Below are 20,929 nucleotides of genomic sequence, written 5' to 3'. Positions count from 1 at the left end.
CTGAATATAAAGATTACCTACTAACTGTTTAGTTTATGATACTTACTAATATTTCTTTTTTTTTTACAAAATAAATCCAGTGGTTTTACCAGTGTGCTGCAGCCCCGATCTCTGGTCCCACCAGCACTAGCGCCTGTTTGCCTTCAGCCACCTGCTGTGTTTAATATGGATTCTTTAAAAATGAACAGAAGCTAAATATTCCAGCTGGCTATATTTAACATGTAGCTAGATGTCTCGAGCTGAAGAGTTAGTGAAGCAACAAACTGTGGAGAGAGCATGCTCAGTTGCTGCGACTCTGTGGTCCACGCCCTCCTGCATGCTCAGAGCGTGAAATGACTGAATGTCCAAACTGTTGTATGGAACACATAAACAGCACTTGACTGTGTTCATCATGTAACAGGATGAGAAATTAATTGGAACAAAGTTGAAATCACGGCAGGACATAAGTCTGGTAAACCTGTTCATGCTGATCCGACCCTTTAAAGTTTACCCATAATGCACTTAGCGATGCAAGCTTCTGTTACTCTGCAATGCGTCACAGATAGTACTACCCTGTGTTACTGATGCTGCGCCTTTCAACCCTGGAAACTTTAAAATTTCTTGTGGATGTAATCTGGATCTCAGAATAATTTCACATTGCGTACACTTGTAAAAAAATCTGTTCTATACCTGATGTTAAGTGGGCTTTTTTCTGCACACAGGACAGTGTCTGAACATGCTATAACCAGTAATAATAAATGGTTTCCAGTCTGATCACACTGGGTTTTTTGTCTCATATCCAGCATCTCCTTGAAGGAACTGAAGGCACTGCTTCCTTTGATGAACTACAAGGCGCCGAGCTCTCGCACTTTGAAAGAAAAGTTCCAGGTATTTCCACTTTGCGGATGCATTTTTAAAAACATAGTTAAACCCCCTCAGAACACAAAACAGTCGTCTGCAGCTGCTCCCGTCAGCTTGATCACAGTTTTCATGCTCTGCTTTCGCAGGAAGTGGGCTCGAAGAAGGATCGCCTGGACTTTGAGCAGTTTCATAAATTTTACAACCTTCTCATGTTTGAGCAGAATGAGGTTTGTATGAATGAATGACATCACATAATATCACCAGACACAGGTTCTTGTTTTTGTAGCCCTTTCATTCATGCTGGGTTTGTTTTTTCTCAGATTCTTGACGAGTTCAAGAAAGAATCCTGCGCCTTCATTCTGGGGTGAGATCCCGTTTCCTCTCATGTAAATAATAGCGATCTGATGAAGGATGCTCTGACGGCATCGTGTGAATGTGTGTTCCCTCTCTCCTCCGTCCTGCAGTAACACAGACAAACCGGATGCTTCGGCCGTTCTCCTGCACGATTTCCAACGATTTCTCATCTATCAGCAACAGGTAAACAAGCTACAAGGAATAACGAGCATGTCGGACAAGCCGTGACTATATTTAGGGTGAGGATTATGCAGGAAGCAGACACGGAGCAAACCTGGCACTCGAGGAATCCTGAGTAGAATTTGGAAACTTTGAAGGTGGAAAAGAGCCAAACAGATTAAATATAACCAATCATCAGTGTTGGGTAAGTTACTTTAAAATAGTAACTTAGTTACATTACTAGTTACTTCTCTCAAAAGTAACTCAGTTACTTCAAGTTACTCGTTACTTTCAAAGTAACTAGTTACTAGGCAAAGTAACTTTGGTTTTACTCAGAATTCTCTTGTTAATGTGTTGCTTCCATAACTTTGTCAGTCTTCTAGCTTGCTTACTTGCCACAGTGCACTGTGCCACCTACCAATAGAAAGGAAAAAATAATGTGCACATTTCCACGAGAGAAATCCCACGCCTGGACCGTCATTGACTGCTGCCATGATTCTAGCCTACGTCACAGCGTCATGTGCGCCTTTTACATCCAACACAAAAACTGCAGTCGTGGTGCTTTCGATTGTACTCAGAACTCGGAAATTCTGCCTTCTGAATAGGAAGATGTAGGTAACACCAGACTGCAGATGAGCTGCATACAGAGCTGGACTGGGACAGAAAATTGGCCCGGGCATTTTGACTAGAGACCGGCCCACCATTATAGGAAAAATCATAAAGCCTTTGAATGATAATAAACCCTGACTGTTGTGACAGTGATGTTCACTGTTTTGATGGTATATATGCATCAATCTATCAATCGTTTGTTGTAAGACTCAGATAATTATTTTTTAAAAGCTAGACATTTTAAATGAGAATAAGAAAGAAAAGTATTTCTTTGTGCCCCCCTCTCCCTGTTAATGCCCTACATGGACCCCTGGCAGCACTTTGCTAGATCCGCACCTGCACAGTTACCAGCTGTCAGCTACTTAGAAAACGATCCTGGGGTTATTTGTCTCTCAGAAACAGTTCATAACTTCAACTCATTCATGTGACCTAAAAGGTAAACCTGTTTCTCAACAGCTGATCAAGCTTAAACGTGCTGCTGTTGTTTAGCGCGACTGGTTTCCTCTTTCGGCGCAAAGTGGGCAATAAACAAACAAGAGAGCCGATCAGCTGATCATTGATCAGTTTCATGATTGAAGTAGAAACAGGAGAGAGAGAGGGTGAGAGGATGAGAGAAGAAGAGGCAGCTGTGCAGCAAAGACACAGAATAACTCCAGCTTTGTCTTTTCCATTGTAGCTGAATTACGGGACAAACTGTTCCTTTTCACCTCAATAAGAAACGCGTAATATTTTCTCTGAATACCAGACGGGACGGTTGGCAACTCTAATAACTTATGAACAAAATAAAGTTCAACATCAGTAACATAGCACCCACCCAGCTGTGTAGAAACTCCGTCATGCTAGCTAGCACGCAGTACGGAAAAAGTCAGAATAACGAAAATAAACTTCACCTAAACTTGGTTTATATCTGACCCAGAGAGACTGCAGGTCATAACTTCTTACCTGAAGTTCAGTTCACACTTGGACCGGCGGCCGCCTCGGGTCTCTTTTCCTTCTGCGTCCCTTTTCCTTCATCCACCTGCTGCCTCCACCACTTGCTAATGTTACTGAATCTGTGGAAGCTCCGCGACAGCCACCACACGAAGTAACGAGTAACGACCCCATCTAAATCCCAGTAACGACTAACGCGTTCCTGATTTTGGCATAATAACTAGTTACCGTGCTCGTTACCACAATAATAACGTAGTTACTGTAACGCGTTACTTAATAACGCGTTAGTCCCAACACTGCCAATCATACTGCAGCCAGCACACGTCCAGGACCAGCTGAGTGGTGGAATTCATCTTTCTTTTCACTGTCATAGCAAAGATATGGGTAAATGTACTTCTATTTATTATAATTGTAACTAGTGTGGCGTTGGTTCATCTGGTGTGATGAACAGGGATACTGTACATGTCTTGATGGGTACTTAAGTGAAGCTGTAATGTGTTTACGCAGTGCACATGTGTGTGAGAACGACAGTTTGCAGGGATAAAAACGTTTAAACGTTATTTGGAGGCAAAGTCAACAAAACTTCTGAAGCTTTTAGAATTTTCTGGTGATTCTATGCATGCAGCTTTAAGTCATATTATGAATCAGACTCATGACTCCACGTGAGGCTGTAAAATAATTGCCTGGATTCATCCTAACATGCCTGCTGAGGTCTTTGCTTACAGTTACACCCACTTAAAGGACATATATGTCATCATTTGTCATGGTCCTGGGTCATCTTACCCAGAGTTTGGATTATTGAAATATTTTTCTTTTTCAATATTGTTTCATGTATTTCCTCCTTTATTTATGCCGGATACTAGTTTCCGAGTTCATTCAGACTTGAGTTCTCCCCGCTGTTCTGTCCTCTTGTGTCAGTCCTCCTGTATTAAGTTCATTCTTGTCTGTGTTGTCTCACTTCCTGTTTTATTTTGATAGTTAGCCATTCCTTGTGCTTTGCTTTCAGTTTTGCTTCCCTTGTCTTGTCCTCTCATTACTTCCTGCTGTGTTCCCCACCTGTTTCCACTTGTCTCATCACCTCTTGTTGCTCCTGGATTTTGTTTCCTGATTTCAGCCTTGACCTATTGCAGCATAACTAAGGGAGGACTCAGGGTCACCTGGTCCAGCCCTAACTATATGCTTTAGCAAAAAGGAAAGTTTGAATCTTGAAAGTAGAGATAGTGTCTGTCTCCTGAATCCAAACTGGAAGGTGGTTCCACAGAAGAGGGGCCTGAAAACTGAAGGCTCTGCCTCCCATTCTACTGTTAAATACTCTAGGAACAACAAGTAGGCCTGCAGAGCGAGAGCGAAGTGCTCTAATAGGGTGGTACTATGATCAGGGGTGCACATAAGTGGTCTGCAGGTGCACATTCGCTGTCAAAATAAAAGATGCGCGCCAGATAAGAAGTTGCAACGCACGTTTGCGTACATAAGATTTTCTGGAGGAGGACAGACATTTGTTTAGAACTCCTCAAGATGTCGAAGAAGCTCCTTTAAGCAATTACTGTGGTGTTCCTCCACCTCCAAAGAAATGTCAGGAGTCCGAACCGCAAAAGAAGCACGTATTCTCGGAAAAGTGGTTGCAGGAGGTGAGCTGGCTTCAAACAAATGATGAACGCACAAAGATGTGGTGCGGAATATGCTGTGAAAATCCCACTCTAGCGGACGAAAACAGTGCCTTTTATATGGACGCAAACGCACATTGCAACTTCTTATCTGGTGCGCATCTTTTATTTTGACAGCGAATGCGCACCTACGGGCCACTTATGTGCAGCCCTGACTATGATATCAGGTCACCAGCGACTCGTCCAGGTGTAGGGGTAAGGTTGGGGTTTCTAAACGGGCACATTTTCAGAAACTAGAAAATGTTACTTTCATTTTTACTTTCATCTCGGCATTACAGATTTTCTCATTAAAAGATTTGCAGACTAGCAAAGTTTACCCCCAACAAGTCACCAGTGAGCTGGCGGATGATGGAAGGTTAGCTTATGTTCAGTTCTTATTTATAAGGAAGGGGAACAGTGATATGATATCATTCATTATTGACTTCCTCGCTGTGCAGAGAAGTTTATCTTGGTTTTGTTGCCCTGTTTTAGCCCTGCAGCTGTGCACTGAACTCACCTCTGGTTTGATTTTTAAATGAGCTGCAGTACTTAAATCTATATGTTAGCAATATTAGCTTATTGCTAACAGAACGCACACTGAAATGTAACTCTTGTGTCGACAGTTGTATATTACAGAAATATATGTGGCTGATGAAGCTATTTTGGGCTGTACTAAAATGGTTCAGAATCGGTGTGTGTTTGATTTGGTAGATTTTATAACTGTGCATCAATTTGTTTTGTAATCTGGCTGTAACAGCAGCCACCTGAAGGCCACAGAGTGATGACCGAAGTGTCTCGCTGTCTGCCGCTGGTCTCTTTGAATGTCAGCACAGGGCTGAATGTCTCAGATGGAGCCTGCTTGGCCCCCCTGGTCAGCTTTGTCCCAAAGACAGTTTGTAGATTGCTGACTAGGTGGTTCCCAGATTCACCACAGTGCAGTCATCAACAGCTGGGACCAGTTATAGAATTTACTGTTTTTCCTTTTCTTCCTTTTCATTTATCGTGCTCTTACAGCAGAAGAGTTCAGTGTGCTCGCTGGACCGATATGCAGATTAAAAACACTCCCCTTCACACTTAAAAGGACCTAAATTAACTGTACTGTGGCCAGTGTTGTGAAGGTTACTTTTAAAATGTATTCCACTACAGATTACAGATTACATGCCCCAAAATGTATTTTGTAACATATTCTGTTACGTTACTCAATGAGAGCAATGTATTCTGAATACTTTGGATTACTTAATATATTATCATGCTTTTTGCAACTACATGAATGAACTATTGCTGTGTGATTTATTACTATTGCTGACGGTTACTCTCCATACCAACACCAACTAGATGTTTAAATCTTAATATAAATGAGTAACAGTAGGTGGACATTAGGTAAGGCTGCACTTTTTGCAGCGATCTCGTATATAAAACAGGTCCGCGGCTCCGAACTGTAGTAAAGGGACCTCTGGCTAATACGTCCGGTTTGTGTCGGGCTCGTAGCTGAAAACTAGCTTTACTTTGTTGTCTGGGTCAAGTTTGCTAGCGAGAGACAGAGAGAGGCGTTGAAAGGCTGCTTACAAACACGAACACAGTGTACAGTCGAGTCTTAACAGCTTACTTACAGCTGGGCTCGTCAGGCACTCTTCTTGGCTGCAGTGGTTATTATTATATTTACATGCTTCCAGCTCCTGGTTCTGCTCGGTGACAGCTCCTACTTTTCCTTTTTCTCCCTCCTCGCTCACAGAAACATCACGGGTCCATTCTCCCTGCAGCACGGACTACACTGCCCATCAGGCTACATTCTTTGGGCCGATGCCTGTAACACTCTGCCTATTGCCTTCATATTAAATCATTTTGTGAATAATTTTTTAAAATATTTCTTCAAGTCATTATGCGGCGTGCAACTAGGGGTGACATGGGCCGCGAGACTGAGACACAGACATTAGAGCCTCTTAATGCGTGTTTTGTGCATGGAATTACCAAAACTAGAGAGAGCAAAGCTGAACATATGAAACAGGAAAAGACCGCCGTGCAATCCATTTATCAGAATCAGAATACTTTATTGATCCCTGGGGGAAATTATTTATTTCAACAAAGTAACTGAATACCACCTTTTCAAACAGTAACTCTAACAGAATACAGTTACTCATATTTTGCATTTTAAATACGTAAGGGCGGTACATTTATTCCGTTAGTCGCCACTGACTGTGGTGCGGTTACTTAATTTACACTCTATCTAAAGCAAGCCATGTAGTTCCCCTCCTCTCTCTAAAGTCTGCTAAGGCTTTCATCTGATTTCCTCATATACAGAGAGCAGCATGTTTATGGATTTCCTCTTTCGCTGACATCACACAGCTCTGGGACTAGAAAAAAAGTGTTTGAAATGAACCGTCGCAGTCTGATGTGTGATTTTTAGTTATTTATTTATTTATTTATTTTGGCCCTTTCATCCATCAGGAAACTTGGGCCAATGATCTGAACCAAGTCAGAGAGCTGATGACAACCTTTATTGATGACACCATGAGAAAAACCAATGACCCGGAGTTCACCGTGAGCGAGGTATTCAGCACCAACATGAGTGGACACCATCTTCCTTCTTCTGCACCAAGTTTGACAATCGATGCTAAAACTGAGTTTTGGCAGGAATGCAGTTGTGTTAAAAAACTTGCTCGAAATTCTGATCAACAGAAAGCAGTCTTTAAGTTTTTGGAGTGTTTAAGTGAATACACAATCATCCCGTAGCAGTTCTACAGTGTTGTGGAGTCTGCAGGGGCGGGGCTGGGGGAACGGGTTAGATTACTCTGAAATCTGAAGCGTTTCTCCTCTTCCAGTTCCTCGGCTTCCTGTTTTCCAAGGAGAATTGTATTTGGGATGAGAAGTTCTCAGACATCAGCAACGTGGACATGAACAACCCTTTGTCGCATTACTGGGTCAACTCCTCACACAACACGTCAGTTTGACTCCGTCACACATACTAATGATGCTCAGTAATATTTCCACATACTGTTGGTTTAAATGTCTCTATGTGTGAAAGATAAAATGTCTCCTGTTGCTCTTCAACAGCTACCTGACAGGTGATCAGATTCGCAGCGAGTCGTCCACAGAGGCTTATGTCCGCTGTCTGCGTCTGGGATGCCGCTGCGTCGAATGTTAGTATCAAACTCCCGGCGTGTGCTGCACCCGAATGACGCCACTGTTCGGGCCCGGCATTAGCATGCATCCTGAGTGATTCTGTTGCAAGTGGACAGCTCAAAGACGGTGACGAAGGAAGGAAGCAAGCAGTGACGTCTGATCATTCAAACCAACGTCTCAGCGTAATCTGGGCTGACTGGGCTACGGCCGCATGCTTTTACCAGCGTGTGTAGATGTGTCCTGAGCAAGGCTGCCAATTTTAATACAATGTCCAAGTGTAAAAGACACTAACAAGTATTGAATAGTCGATAAAGTCTTTTGTACGCCTTACAGACCAGCGAGCCAGCTCTAACACTCAGTAATGCTCCTGCCCCAATATCTCATTCATCAAATATGCTTCCAAAAAAAAAAACGAAAGAAAGTTGGCTGGTGCAGGTCAGAGCGACTGCTGGGGTCTCCACGTGTTTGCCCAAAAACTCGCGGTTAACGTCACAGTCTCTAAGTTGTCGGTTCTCTCTAAGTGCACGGCTGCTGATTACACATTTGATCTTTGAAAATGGAAACTCTGTGCATGCTAGTTTGTATCAAAGTGAGCAAGAAGTGATCGCAGGCCCTCGTCGAGATGTGAGAGCAGAACTTTGATTTTGAGCTGTCCACTTTTGATTGGCTCCCTCAAGACACATGTTAATGTAGGCAGAACAAAAATCAGTGACTGAAATAAGATTTATTTTAACTCTTGTCTGTCTTATATGGTTTCTAACATATAAATTAACCACCCCATCCACTCGATGTTTTGGGGCTTTTCAGCTTAATTTGGCCAAACTCTTATTTAATGCTTAGTAACGTTTGACGTAAATGTCACAGAACCACAGTTGATTGCTTTAACTTTGGACATGACTCATACCATTACATGTAAAACAAGAGTTTTTTATAAGAGTTTTTTTTGCTCACTCAGTGTGTTCACAGTGTCTCTTTGTGTGTTACTGAATGCAAACAGTGGACTGCTGGGAGGGCCCCGGGGAGCCAATCATTTACCATGGCTGGAGCAGGACGACGAAGATCAAGTTTGAGGATGTGGTCAGAGCGATAAACGAGCACGCTTTTGTCACCTCAGAGTAAGAATCAAAACAACCAGACGTGTTACTCAAAAAATGCTGCCTTTGACTGCTGTTAGATCTGAATATAAGCTGATGATGGATCCAGATAAATCAACATTGCAGTTCTGTGAATTCAAAGATCTGAGCTAAACTGCAGAAGCAGCGATTCAATGTGATGATTTAAGAACTTTTTGTCAGCCTCTTAATTCATTGGGAAGGATTCTGTTTTTTCATTGGACCATTCAGAACATCTCGGTAACCACGTCTCGTTGTCTCAGGTTCCCGGTGATTCTGTCCATAGAGGAGCACTGCCCTGTAGATCAGCAGCGTCAGATGGCTCGTACTTTCAGAGAAGTATTTGGAGACAAACTGCTGATCGAACCCGTGGAGCACCTGGCCGAGCAGCTGCCTTCACCCACGCAGCTGAAGGGCAAGATCATACTCAAGGTAATGTGGTCTGAGCGCATCCGCGCGTCAGTGGAAACGATTTGTCATAATTCCTGAAAACGGTGCTCTCCTTGTTTTCTTTGAGCAGCACAAGAAGATCAACATGGAGGGAGGATTCACCGTCAAGGATGTTAGAAAGGGACAGAAAGAAGGAGACCTGGAGATCTGGGACCCTGTGGATCAGGTATTACCCCACATATCAGTGTGTGCCATTGATGAGAGAGGTTTGAGGTTCTGAGATTAAATGTGTTCAGTTATGTCATTTAAATGTAGCTAAATCCAGTCAAATCCAATGAATTTCTCTGGATTCAGGGCTGACGGTTCTTGCCACTTTTTGCCTCTATTATGATAATATAGTGTTAAACAGCTGCGTTAGTACTGTAGCGTAACAAATGGACTCGTGTCTGCGCTATGCTGGGTGCTCATGTGCGTCTGCAATTTTTTGTCATCTCTCTGTAATTCATTGACCTCACTGAGCGAAAGCAGCGCCCGACGCTTTGTGTCCCTGTTGCTCTTTGAAAAGCTTCCTGAACAAGTGGCATGTTTTGCATGGGAAGGTGGAAATGTAAATGTTCATTTCTCTTTGTCAGCGCTGGAACAAGCACTACTGTGTGATCTCTGACGACAAGCTGTACTATGCAGAAGAGTACGAGGATGAGGAAGAGGATCCCAGGAAGGTAAAAACCAAAGTTTAGTAGCAAACTTCAAATATCAGGTTTATGCATCTTTTTTGGACATGTGGTGCAATGAGCTGTAAAGAAGCGAAAAGGGGATGTTGAATGATGTCTTATATTAAAATTTCAATAGATTAGTTATTATTTCCAAAGTACAACGATACTAAAGTGAAAGTACTAAGTATATGGTTTTAAAACAGAAAAATAGCTCCTCCTGATTCATTTGATTCTTGTTACTCTTGTAATAAAAAATAGCATTTTATGATTATAGATGACTAAGCTCGAGTTTATTGTAATATTCATCTTGTGATAATTTCACTCGTCATTAGCGAGAAATGCTGGAGCCCTAACCCTGACTCCTTCAGCTCCAAGTTATTAACAGAACTTTTACAATAATTTAGAAAAGTGTTGATAGAACTTTTGTTTTTGTGACGTTTCAGTATCAGGACCTTCACTGCTCGGAGCCGTGGTTCCACGGTCGCATGAAGGAAGGCAGGCAGATGGCCGAGCGGCTGATCCAAGATTACTGCAAAGAGACCAGCGGACGAGACGGCACCTTCTTGGTCCGACAGAGCGATACCTTCGTTACAGACTATACGCTCTCCTTCTGGTACAGTGTCCCATGTTTTTTTTCATCAGATTTACACACCAGCACTAATTTCTGTTTGTCCTTCCCCCTCTGTGTTCGCTTTCTAAGGGTGGGACCTTGGCGTCATGTAGTATAGGAAACGAGAAGGGCGAGAGATTTGAGAATGGGGCTCAGAAAAATGTAAAGTTTGCTCTGCTGTGAGAATGTGTCTTGTAGTGTGTGCTATACTACTATCTGACCATCACATCTCCTACTCCATGGTGGAAAGCACAGATGCTGTGTGGGATTTTTAAGAAATATTAAGAAATTATATAAAAATGTGCACTATATAAAACAGTCAGTAAATCAACAATAACTAAACACTGAAATACACAATAAAGATAAGCCTGAAGAATTTCTTCCTGTTTAGGGCTCATAGGAGGCATCTGTGTTCAGTAGTTTTTGCACTTAAACAACCTTCCTCGAGGTTTCTGTGCTCATTAATGATGAATAGGAATATTGACTTTATACAACATAACTAATGACCTTACCCACTAAATGATTTCCACTAATAAAATCATCATTTACATGAAGGAATATGAAAAACAGAAAATTCAAATTTTCCCACTTTAGTTAAAATAGGATTGTTGATTATCTGCAGTAATTTGTTTGCCAGCAGTGAGATCACACATCCCTGTCCTTCCATGCGCTTTCACAGAGGTGGGTTTCAAAGCGGCTTGCAGAGGCAACAGCAGTTGTTAGCAGGCTAAAGCAGTTTAACTGGCACACTCTATATCAGCTGCCAGGATAGCTAACTGAGCTTAGCTTCACGCTGTGTTCAATTTGTGTGGTTCAACAAGGATCTATTATTATTTTTATTCTTGTACTTAATCTACCTTTCCTCAATTTAAAGTTTAATGTAATGTGACATTAATGTAAGGCACTGAAATCATCCTCTGTGTGAAAGAAGCAGTTTTAGCTGATTGGCTGCGCTTCACAAATGGAAGGTTTGAACAGCAAATGGGCGGGGCTTCTGTGCTCACAGCCAGAGCTGTGTGCCTTAGATAGATGATGCTGGAGAGATCCTCTCTATCATACATAACCAAGAGTAAAAATAAAGTGTCTACTTCCTGGTGTGTCACAGTTTGCATTAAAGCTGCACCTAAATTTAAACCAGAGAGGAAAGGAAAGAACAAAATGAGAGCGTAGTTGAAAAGCTGGTGGTAATGTCTATAAAAACCCAACAAAAGGGTGAAACATCCAGGGAATGAAATTCCAACAAAATTCCTCAGCTTGAGGATAATGAGGGAAAACTCACAGCAGTGAAAACAGACCATCCAACAGAGACCACGGGGAAGACTGGAAACACACAATAATAATAGATTGCATTTATATAGCGCTTTTCGAGACCCTCAAAGCGCTGTACAATTCCACTATTCATTCACACACTGGTGGAGGCAGCTACAGTTGTAGCCACAGCTGCCCTGACAGAAGCGAGGCTGCCATATCGCGCCATCGGCCCCTCTGGCCATCACCAGTAGGCGTTAGGTGAAGTGTCTTGCCCAAGGACACAACGACTGAGACTGTCCGAGCCAGGGCTCGAACCGGCAACCTTCCGGTTACAAGACGAACTGCCAACTCTTGAGCCACGATCGTCCCACACACACTCTGTAGTGGGGATTGAACACAGGAGTTTGGAGACACAAATGAAACTGTTAAGGACAACGAGACAACAGGAAACCAACAATAGCCATAACTGAAACAAGGAAACGCTGAAACATGAATGAACTTCTAGAGGAGGAACATGGAAAAGGGAAACGCGTAGGAGATAACTACAAATAACTACAAATACAAGAACCAAAAAACACAACGGACTGAAGTCATTCCTAGAAAATCACGACGTAAACAGAAACCAGACACAAACCAGACTCAGTAATTTAATAAGGAAATAAGGTCAGTAGAACAATAACGAAATAAAAACTGTAATCCAAACGTTACACTTTTGAACAGAAAATACAAACTGAGGGCGCCGGTTCAGCTCGGTGGGATAAGCAGCCGGTCTGGGCTCCAATACGACCCTCAGCCCTTTGTTGGATGTCTCTCCTGTCAGGCTTCACTGCATCTATCAAAATAAGGCCGAAAACACGTTTAAACTCAAATGGAAACTCGGACTAGAATATATTCAATTTGAATTCAGTTAGGGTTAGAAGCTGAATAGGTCAGCTGTAAACACTTTGGTAGCTTCATGTTTCTGCTACACTGGAGAAGAAAGCTTGATGTCGATGTCATCATTTCAGTCATTTGTTTGCACGTGTTTCAGGCGAAGCGGGAGGGTGCAGCACTGTCGCATTCGCTCCGTCACAGAGGGCGGACACACCTCCTTCTACATGACGGCAAACCTGCACTTTCCCAGCGTGTACGCCCTGATCCAGCACTACAGAGACAACCCACTGCGCTGCCAGGACTTTGAGCTGCGCCTCACCGATGCCGTACCAAAACCCGACTCACATCTGCAAGAAGGGTTTGTTCCACAGTGCTAAAATGCATCACAGACATCACAGGGTGCTGAATCATTTTGCAGTGTGATGAGAAATAACGAGTTAATCATTCACAACTTCTCAGCTTATAATAAAAAACCAAACCGTTGTTTGATGCAGGGCTCCACATCGATGTCCAGTTTTAGTTGTGTTACTGTAGCTAAGCTTACATCTCACATTCAGTCCCACACACATATGCATAGCTTCTGTTTCTCACTTTCACACTTTCACACATGCACACATGCACACCCACGGACGGGTAGTCACTGCCCTCTCACTTCTTTCAGCCTTTTTTTTAAGAGCATGGAAGAAAGAAAACTCCTGTTTCTGTCAAAGCCAAGCCATCAGCTGATAAACAGACATGCCGCATAAATAGAATAGAATTCAACTTTATTGTCATTGCACATGTCACAAGTCCAGGCAACGAAATGCAGTTTGCATCCATCCAGAAGTGCTTTAGCCATGAGATAGATACATTAACAATTTCCTATCACTATAAGTATGTACAGGCTATGAACAGGATCTAAATATGAAACTATACAGAAATATGAACTATGCAAGTTATAAACAGTTGTAGAATTAAAATGATCGTATTGTACAGAATGATTATTTATACAGCATTTACAGTAGTGCAGTTAAGATAAGTGAGATATGTGGATAATTTCTACAGAGGCTATATAAAGTGCTAGTGGTTGTGAATGTGTAAGGGTGTAACCCTCCTTGTGTTTGTGTGGAGCAGGTGGTTCTACAGTAACCTGAGCAGAGGTCAGGCAGAGGATTACCTAATGAGGATTCCCAGAGATGGAGCCTTTCTCATCCGGCAGAGAGAAGGAGAACCAGACTCCTTTGCCATCACATTCAGGTACCGTGCCAAAGGAAATTCAACAAATGTGTCTCCACTGAAATGTGTCATTTCATAAAGGGTGAAATAAAGTTGATGACCCCTCATTATGTAACTGTAATCTCCATAAAAACTTTCCATTAATTCAGACACTGATCCATTAGTGACAAAGTTGGGCTAAAATGTGTGTTTTCCAACCTAAATCTGATGATCGGGGTGACAGAGCCAGAACACACTGCCACCGTGAGCATCTGCATAACGGGTTTAGTACTGCAAACATAACTATTTGTTATCAACTTCTGTCATTCAGAGGTGACGGTAAGGTGAAACACTGCCGCATCCAGAAGGAGGGCAACATGTATCTGCTGGGCACCACTACGGAGTTCGAGAGCCTCGTGGAGCTGGTCAACTACTTTAGGAAGAAACCGCTGTATCGCAAGATTAAGCTACGTTACCCGGTCACGCCCGAGCTGGTCGACCGCTTCAGCACAGTGAGTTTCAAGAGATTCTGCCACTGTTGCAATAAGTTTGTGGAAACTAGTGAATCATTTGCGCTTGAGAAACAGGTAATTATGGTAGCCCCAAGAGTTCAAACACACTAACAGCTAGAAAACTCAAGGAAACTCACTGTTTTTGGTTTTTGCAATAATGCAACGGAACAGCTGCGGACGTGACAAGCTAAGAGTAAATGGCTGTTAGCAAACATGTCTCTGCAGTATTTTATGAATCGTGTGATTAAAACACTCATTACCTTGCATCTTTGTCTGCAGTGTTACATCCTCACTGCGTGCGACTCCGGAGACTGTGCTTGTCCTCTCTGAGCTACCATAGAATTTTCTAAAAAAAACAAAACACACACAAATAAAAGGAGAAACAAAAATCAGTATTTGATCACTTATTGTATTTACTGCCATGTTAGTTGTAGAGTTCCTGCTCGTCTCTGACTGTAAATTAGGAAAGTTTGTGGCAAAGCCAGTAAATTCCTCAGTGTCAAAATACATGGTGATCAGTCTGAGGAAGGTTTATCATTTTAAACTCAGAACATTTACTGTACAGTTTACTACAGAACATTTCAGGTCAGCGTCAGGTCATGATATCCTCCTAACAGTGCGCTGTGTTTCACAGGAGAAGAACTGTGCCTCTTTATATGATGTGAAGACGTATGTGGAGCCCAATGAGATCGAGCCCTCGCTGGTGTGTATGCAGTCAGATTTGGTCATGTGGTGTGTTGTCGAGTATTCTTTGATTATCGTTCCTTTAACGTTCTCAATTCTATGTGTTTGTCTCCTTTAGCCTAAAAATACTGTCAAGGCATTATACAGCTACCAGGCGAGGAGGCCAGATGAGCTGAGCTTTCAACAAGGAGCTTTGATACACAACGTGTCCAAAGAGGCTGATGGATGGTGAGTCCACACGCAAGTTTGTGTCTTTGCATGTACGTGGTTGGCATGGCCACGGACTGATTTAGTGACACAGATGTGGAGAAGGCCCTCCGCCCTCAACAGTAGAGATCGGACTCCAATTAGAAGTGACATGAAGTGGCTTTTTGTCTTTGCTGATGTATCTTAATGTAACAACTTTGTGTTGATTTTTAGCTAGTTTGTGTATTTCTTTGGGCATCTTGGTGTCTTCTTATTTCTGTCTTTTTGTGCTTTTTTTCTTGTTGTGTCTGTTTTAGATGTTTTGTGTCTCATTGTAGCGCATTTGGTCTATTTGTGGTATTTACCAATGTTCCCCCTAAGCTGCGCGCGTGCACAATTGTGCACTGCTGGCACGGTCTCTGCGCACAAAATCTGTGTTGCGCACAAAAATAATCTGACCTGAATTGAAATTAAAATTAAAACTTTAACAATTCTGTTTTGCAGTGTTAGTCAGTGAGTGACTGGCTGCTCCCGTATGGGATTAGAACGATGCCGCCTTATCCCACAGCCAATGATGCGATTCACATTCGTATATGTTTGGTTTTCTTCCTGAATACTGTCGTTGGTTATATTTACTGCGGGAAGAAACGGTAAAAACGGCGTTTTATAAGGAAAACACTCGAAAGCGTGAGAGCAAAAACAACACCAAACCCCTCCCCCTGCCCTTTCCTATTGGTGGAAAAATGTACCATGTCGACCAATCAAAAAATGATATGGCAACATGGCATTTAGATGTTTAGGGAGGGGGAAGTTTTAGGAGTGACGGCGTGTTTGAGACGTGAGAGATTTGCGACGTTTAGCGCAAATCTTGTGTAGTTAGTGTGTAGTGAGTGTGTAGTGTGGTCAATAGTTTTGTTGTGTGTGTCAGAGCAATGAGGAAACTGCTGAATGTTACAGGTGTTACAGCAGTGACACATCTCCTGTTGTCAGGCCTGCAGGTATCAGGCTGTTGTTCTCCTTTATCTCATAGTGTGTGTGTGTGTGGGGGTGGGGGGTTGTTTTTTTTGATTGAATTTACCAATGAAATGATTCTAACAGTTACTTCAAACCCTCAGTAACCCTTACATAAACATGGCTAATTGCAAACACGGGACTTTTCACATCAACTTACACAGAAGTATCATTAAGGACAGCAACTTTATTATTTAGACTCTTTCTCTCCTACTGAGCTCTAAACTAACTTTAATAATGAACTCTGAGTCTGTTAGACTCCACGTCTTACCGTTAGTGCTTTTAAATTTGATTAGTTTGACTTTATTAACAGACTACATACAAACGGACTTTCAGGGTGGATGTAATAAAATAATTAGAAAGCCATTTCTTGGTGCAGCTGTCTCGTAATTAGAGACCAATCTTTAAGTAACGATCTCCTTCTGCTGGCCTCTGACAGTGGACTTGTCTGTGTGCTTCTATTGTTAGATCTGAGTCCTCGGTGCAGCATTTGATGCTGCTGACTGATTATTACACAGTGTAGAAGACATCATCAAAATGTATTGTGCTGGCTTGAATAGTGTTTAGCTGACAGATTCCAATGCGTTCATGAGTCTTCCTCACTCGCAGAAGTTATGTGTCAGACATGAGCTACATGGACTGCTGTAATTCCTTTATTCTCATGTTGTTTTGAAGGTTGTCAGAAAAGCCTTTAGTTGCTCCAAAATACTGACAGGGACTAAAAATAGAGCCCATATATTTTCTATATTGGCTTTTCTTCACTGGTTCCCTGTTGAATGCAGAACTTAAAATTCTTCTCCTGACAAACAAAGGCTTGAAAGATCAGGGCCCATCATATTTTAAAGATCTTAGCACCTTATTGTCTTAACAGAGCACAATGTTCTAAGACTGCACATATTAAACAAATATGTAGGACTGCTTTCTTCCACTTGCACAGTATCTCTAAAATTAGAACCATCCTGTCTCAGAGTGACGTAAGATCCTTCTCATCACATACAAGGTCTTGAATATTCAGGCCCCGTCTTATCTTAAAGACTTCGTCGTACCGTATCACTCCATTAGAGCACTTCCCTCTCACACTGCGGGCTTACTTGTGGCTCTGGTGACCCTCAATCCTCCCTTTGCTGCGCTGCACAGCACTGAGTGATGCACTGAGTGTTTCTTGTTCAGTCTGCTGGAGGTTTCTTCCTGTTAAAAGGGATTTTTTCCCCTTCCCACGGTCACCAAAGTGCTTGCTCATAGGGGGGTCGTCTGGTTTTGTAAGCTCTTTGCCTCACAGTATAAAGCACCTTGAGGCGACTGTTGTTGTGAGTTGGTGCAATATAAATCAAACTAAATTGAACTGAAGTGACTCATTCTGCTCATTACAGGTGCAGAGGAGACCACGGTGGCAAGTTACAGTTATTCTTTCCTGCTAACTATGTGGAGCCAGTGTCCAGCAACACCGAACCTGTCATCAGAGTGCAGGTAAAGATTAGAAGTCAGGTCAGAGTTCAACTGTACTGTATCTGTGTGGAAAGTGACTGAAAACGACCTCTATTTGTGATGTCTGCTAAAACAGGAAATGGAAGATAACCCACTAGGTGAACTATGTCAGGGCGTCGTGGACATCTCCAAATGCAACATTCAAAACTGTGAGTACTCGTTATCTTGGTGTGTCACACAGTCACAATGGAAAAGCACAGTTAATATACATTACACAGCAGCGTCGTCCAGTTTAGTTCAGTCCTGAGCATTTTTCTGTGGCTTTAACTCAGTTTGGACTAAATGTGTCATTACTGCGTTAGGGTTTGTATACACGTCGACTAAATCCTGATTCCTCAAAGTTTGCACAAAGTTTGGGAGTCAAACATCACTGGGCCTCTCTGTCTTCCTTTTTGTAGTGAAGAATGGTAAATACGGGAAGCCCCACGCAGTGACCTTGCAGGACCAGGATGAAGACAGTCTGCAGTTTGACTTGACTGCAGGTTCTCTGGAAGAGCTGTTTGAATGGTACAAGGTGGCATGGGACATTATTCAGAGAACGGCGAACCAGCAGTACAGCAAGGATCAACAGGTGAGTGCGATATGCTTCTGTGGAAGCAGAGCCCGCATCATAAAACCTGTTGGGATGTGATTGCTGGAGGTTGCAGCAAAACCAGCAGCAACCACAGACTTTGGTCACCTGCTGATTGCCATGGTTGCCTGTAGATTGCATGGAAGACATCAACTTGTATGCAAACAGTTGGAAACTAACCACCAAGCGTTAGTGAAACTGGAAAAACTGCAGCACAAAACAGAACGTTTGCATCCAAAGTTCTGCCTTTAATGCTGAAACCAACCAATGCAAATCTCACTGGTGATGGGAGGAATCTGCCCGCGACCAAAGCAATCACAAGCAGGTCTTTGGTGCAGCAGTGTATGCATCTTTGCAACCAACCCGTCCCTAGCAACTGGGGTGTCAACCAATGTTCTCTAGGCTTGTGTGAATGTGACTTTAAACGAGATACAAAGTGACTACAAGTGAATACAAAGTTACTTACTAACAACTACAACGACAAAAACTGCTACAGTGAGACACAAAATGCTCCGTTCAGTCAGTGGGGCTGGTTCTACTGGTGCTCTCTTCCTGTTAAAAGAGAGTTCTTCTTTCCCACCGTCACAAAGTGCTTGCTCACAGAGGATCATGTGGTATCTTATCTGATACCACAGATACGATGTAGGGCAATTTAAGACAAATGTTGTTGTAATTTGAAATCATTTAAAAATATACAAAATTAATGTAAAAACTAATAACTGAAGAAACTATAACTGCAAAGAAATGATGTAAAAGAGCATCATCTGTGTGAGCTTACGGGAAGGTTGTGTATTGACCGAAGCAAAGTGCAAGATGCAAAACCACATCGGCGTCTATATTCATAGGTGGTCTGTCCACCTTACAGTGCAAACAGGAAGTGACTTGTTTTTCTGTTCGATATCAGATGAAACAACAGGTGGAAGTGGAGAAGAAGGCAGTGGTCGCCACGGAGATGTCGGAGGTGGTGGTCTACTGTCAGCCACGCAGCAAAGAGAAGGACCGCTTTGGTAAATACGTGTCAACTCACATGTCTAATGCAGACAGGCTGCGCTTGAAGCTTTTGCACGCTGCTTTAAAATGAAACCTTGCCTCACTTATTTAATCTGAGGTTAAGAATCGAAATCATTGGTGAATGCGGTGTTACCTTTGTAACTCCATGTCACAGTAAGATGAATTCAAGCTTTGTGTTTGAATCGCTTTTCTCCAGACCTCCAGTTATAAAAGCAACGTAGTTATTGTACAAAGTGTAAAATAAAACCACACACCCTGTGGCACACCAAAGTCAAATACTTGACTTTGGTGTGCCACAGGGTGCTCATAACTGTAAAAGTGCCTGACCGCTGCTAATCGGGGTTACTGTGTTTGGTGTGCTGGGCCTGTTATGTAGGCCACACACGGCAAACAGAGGGAGGTGACCTTTACGGGGCCAGCTGCCAAATTTCAATCAGGTATCATTTTTACCTTTTATAGGTGCAGTCTCTGTGGTGTCTCAATGAATAAGCAGATACCTTCTTCTTCATTTCTGACTTTTAGATGTTATTTTTTATGTTAGTTGGCGTCTAAACTTCCTTTCAATGACACAATTTTAAAAATATAATTGCAGTCACAAAAGCGTTTAGATGCTTTTACTCAAGAGCTGGTCCCATCCTGAAATGCACGTCCGTGACTCCTGTAACTACACAGTTTCTAACATTGATTTAAATGAGTCCTTCTAGCCGAGGAATTATTTGAGCTGAGGAAACTCGTCGTGTTCAGCCACAGGTTGTTGTACAAACAGGATGTGACCAAGAGGAAAGATCTAAAGACAGACGGTTTCCTGTGATGCACTGTCTCAATCTGGAAATAGATGCTAAAACTACATTCGCACCACAATTGATTTCTGTAGGTTCAGAATGACTCGGTGACATTTCCAAATAACAGATCTGCAATATCAGCTTCTAAACCAAATAAGCATCTGAAGGGAAAAAACGCGGTTAAATCTGAAAGCGTCTATAAACCTTTATTTAATCGCGTTGTACCTGAAACTCGTTTTACAAGAAGCTTGTGTGTAGCATTTATTTGATACTATTTAGGTTCATTTTTAAATGTGTTACTTTCAAAAACAGGAAAAGACCGATTTGAAGTGGGCACAGTCACATGAAACAACGCCACGGCCACTCATGGTTAGAGCCCCAAAACCCACAATCATCGTTTGATGACCACCACTTATCATGTGGAGTGTGGTTACTGAAAGGAAAACAGTAAGATGTGCTGCTGTGAGCAGGATTTGTATCTGATGGACCAGCTTCAATGTTCTGTGCTTGTTGCTCATTTTTGTTGAGCATGACATCCAGTTCAGATAAATTCAGTTAAATTTTATTCCTATGGAGCCGATCAACATCAATAGTGAGAGAAAATGTTTGCTGCTGTGTTTTGGGTTAAGTTAAAACCTTTAATGGATCAATAAAGTCACCGAACAGTGAATTATAACACAGCAGCCTGAGACAGCTCTCTGGCTCCTCTTATTCAGCAGCATTGCACATCGACAAGTAATCGAGGGCCATTACAGTTTTTATATGGCAGCGGACTAACTCGCCCGATGTTCTTGAGACTGTGCAAACACAAAGTGTGCAGTTGCGGTTTTTGTCACTCTCTGATCAAAATTGACTGAACCAGCAGCAAAAGAAGATCAAAACTATGCTT

The 20,929-nt window shown here is 42.4% G+C and overlaps 1 protein-coding gene across 1 annotated transcript in view; it reads left to right on the top strand.

Moving 5' to 3' along the window:
* plcg2 (phospholipase C, gamma 2) overlaps positions 1-20,929 on the top strand; it is a 47,525-nt gene that overhangs the window by 19,328 nt on the left and 7,268 nt on the right. Inside the window, exons 6-26 of the mRNA XM_004573890.3 lie at positions 783-867; positions 987-1,067; positions 1,161-1,204; positions 1,305-1,377; positions 6,981-7,082; positions 7,355-7,473; positions 7,587-7,672; positions 8,653-8,770; positions 9,031-9,199; positions 9,288-9,383; positions 9,790-9,876; positions 10,314-10,483; positions 12,762-12,962; positions 13,718-13,840; positions 14,130-14,310; positions 14,945-15,013; positions 15,113-15,222; positions 17,562-17,658; positions 17,753-17,825; positions 18,075-18,247; positions 19,152-19,254. Of these exons, the coding sequence (XP_004573947.1) occupies positions 783-867; positions 987-1,067; positions 1,161-1,204; positions 1,305-1,377; positions 6,981-7,082; positions 7,355-7,473; positions 7,587-7,672; positions 8,653-8,770; positions 9,031-9,199; positions 9,288-9,383; positions 9,790-9,876; positions 10,314-10,483; positions 12,762-12,962; positions 13,718-13,840; positions 14,130-14,310; positions 14,945-15,013; positions 15,113-15,222; positions 17,562-17,658; positions 17,753-17,825; positions 18,075-18,247; positions 19,152-19,254 (2,360 nt within the window). The remainder of the gene's footprint in view (positions 1-782; positions 868-986; positions 1,068-1,160; positions 1,205-1,304; positions 1,378-6,980; positions 7,083-7,354; positions 7,474-7,586; positions 7,673-8,652; positions 8,771-9,030; positions 9,200-9,287; positions 9,384-9,789; positions 9,877-10,313; positions 10,484-12,761; positions 12,963-13,717; positions 13,841-14,129; positions 14,311-14,944; positions 15,014-15,112; positions 15,223-17,561; positions 17,659-17,752; positions 17,826-18,074; positions 18,248-19,151; positions 19,255-20,929) is intronic.

This window comes from Maylandia zebra, linkage group LG7 (assembly GCF_041146795.1).
Source record: "Maylandia zebra isolate NMK-2024a linkage group LG7, Mzebra_GT3a, whole genome shotgun sequence".
Taxonomy (NCBI): Eukaryota; Metazoa; Chordata; class Actinopteri; order Cichliformes; family Cichlidae; genus Maylandia; species Maylandia zebra.
This window is presented reverse-complemented; position numbering and strand designations above follow the sequence as displayed.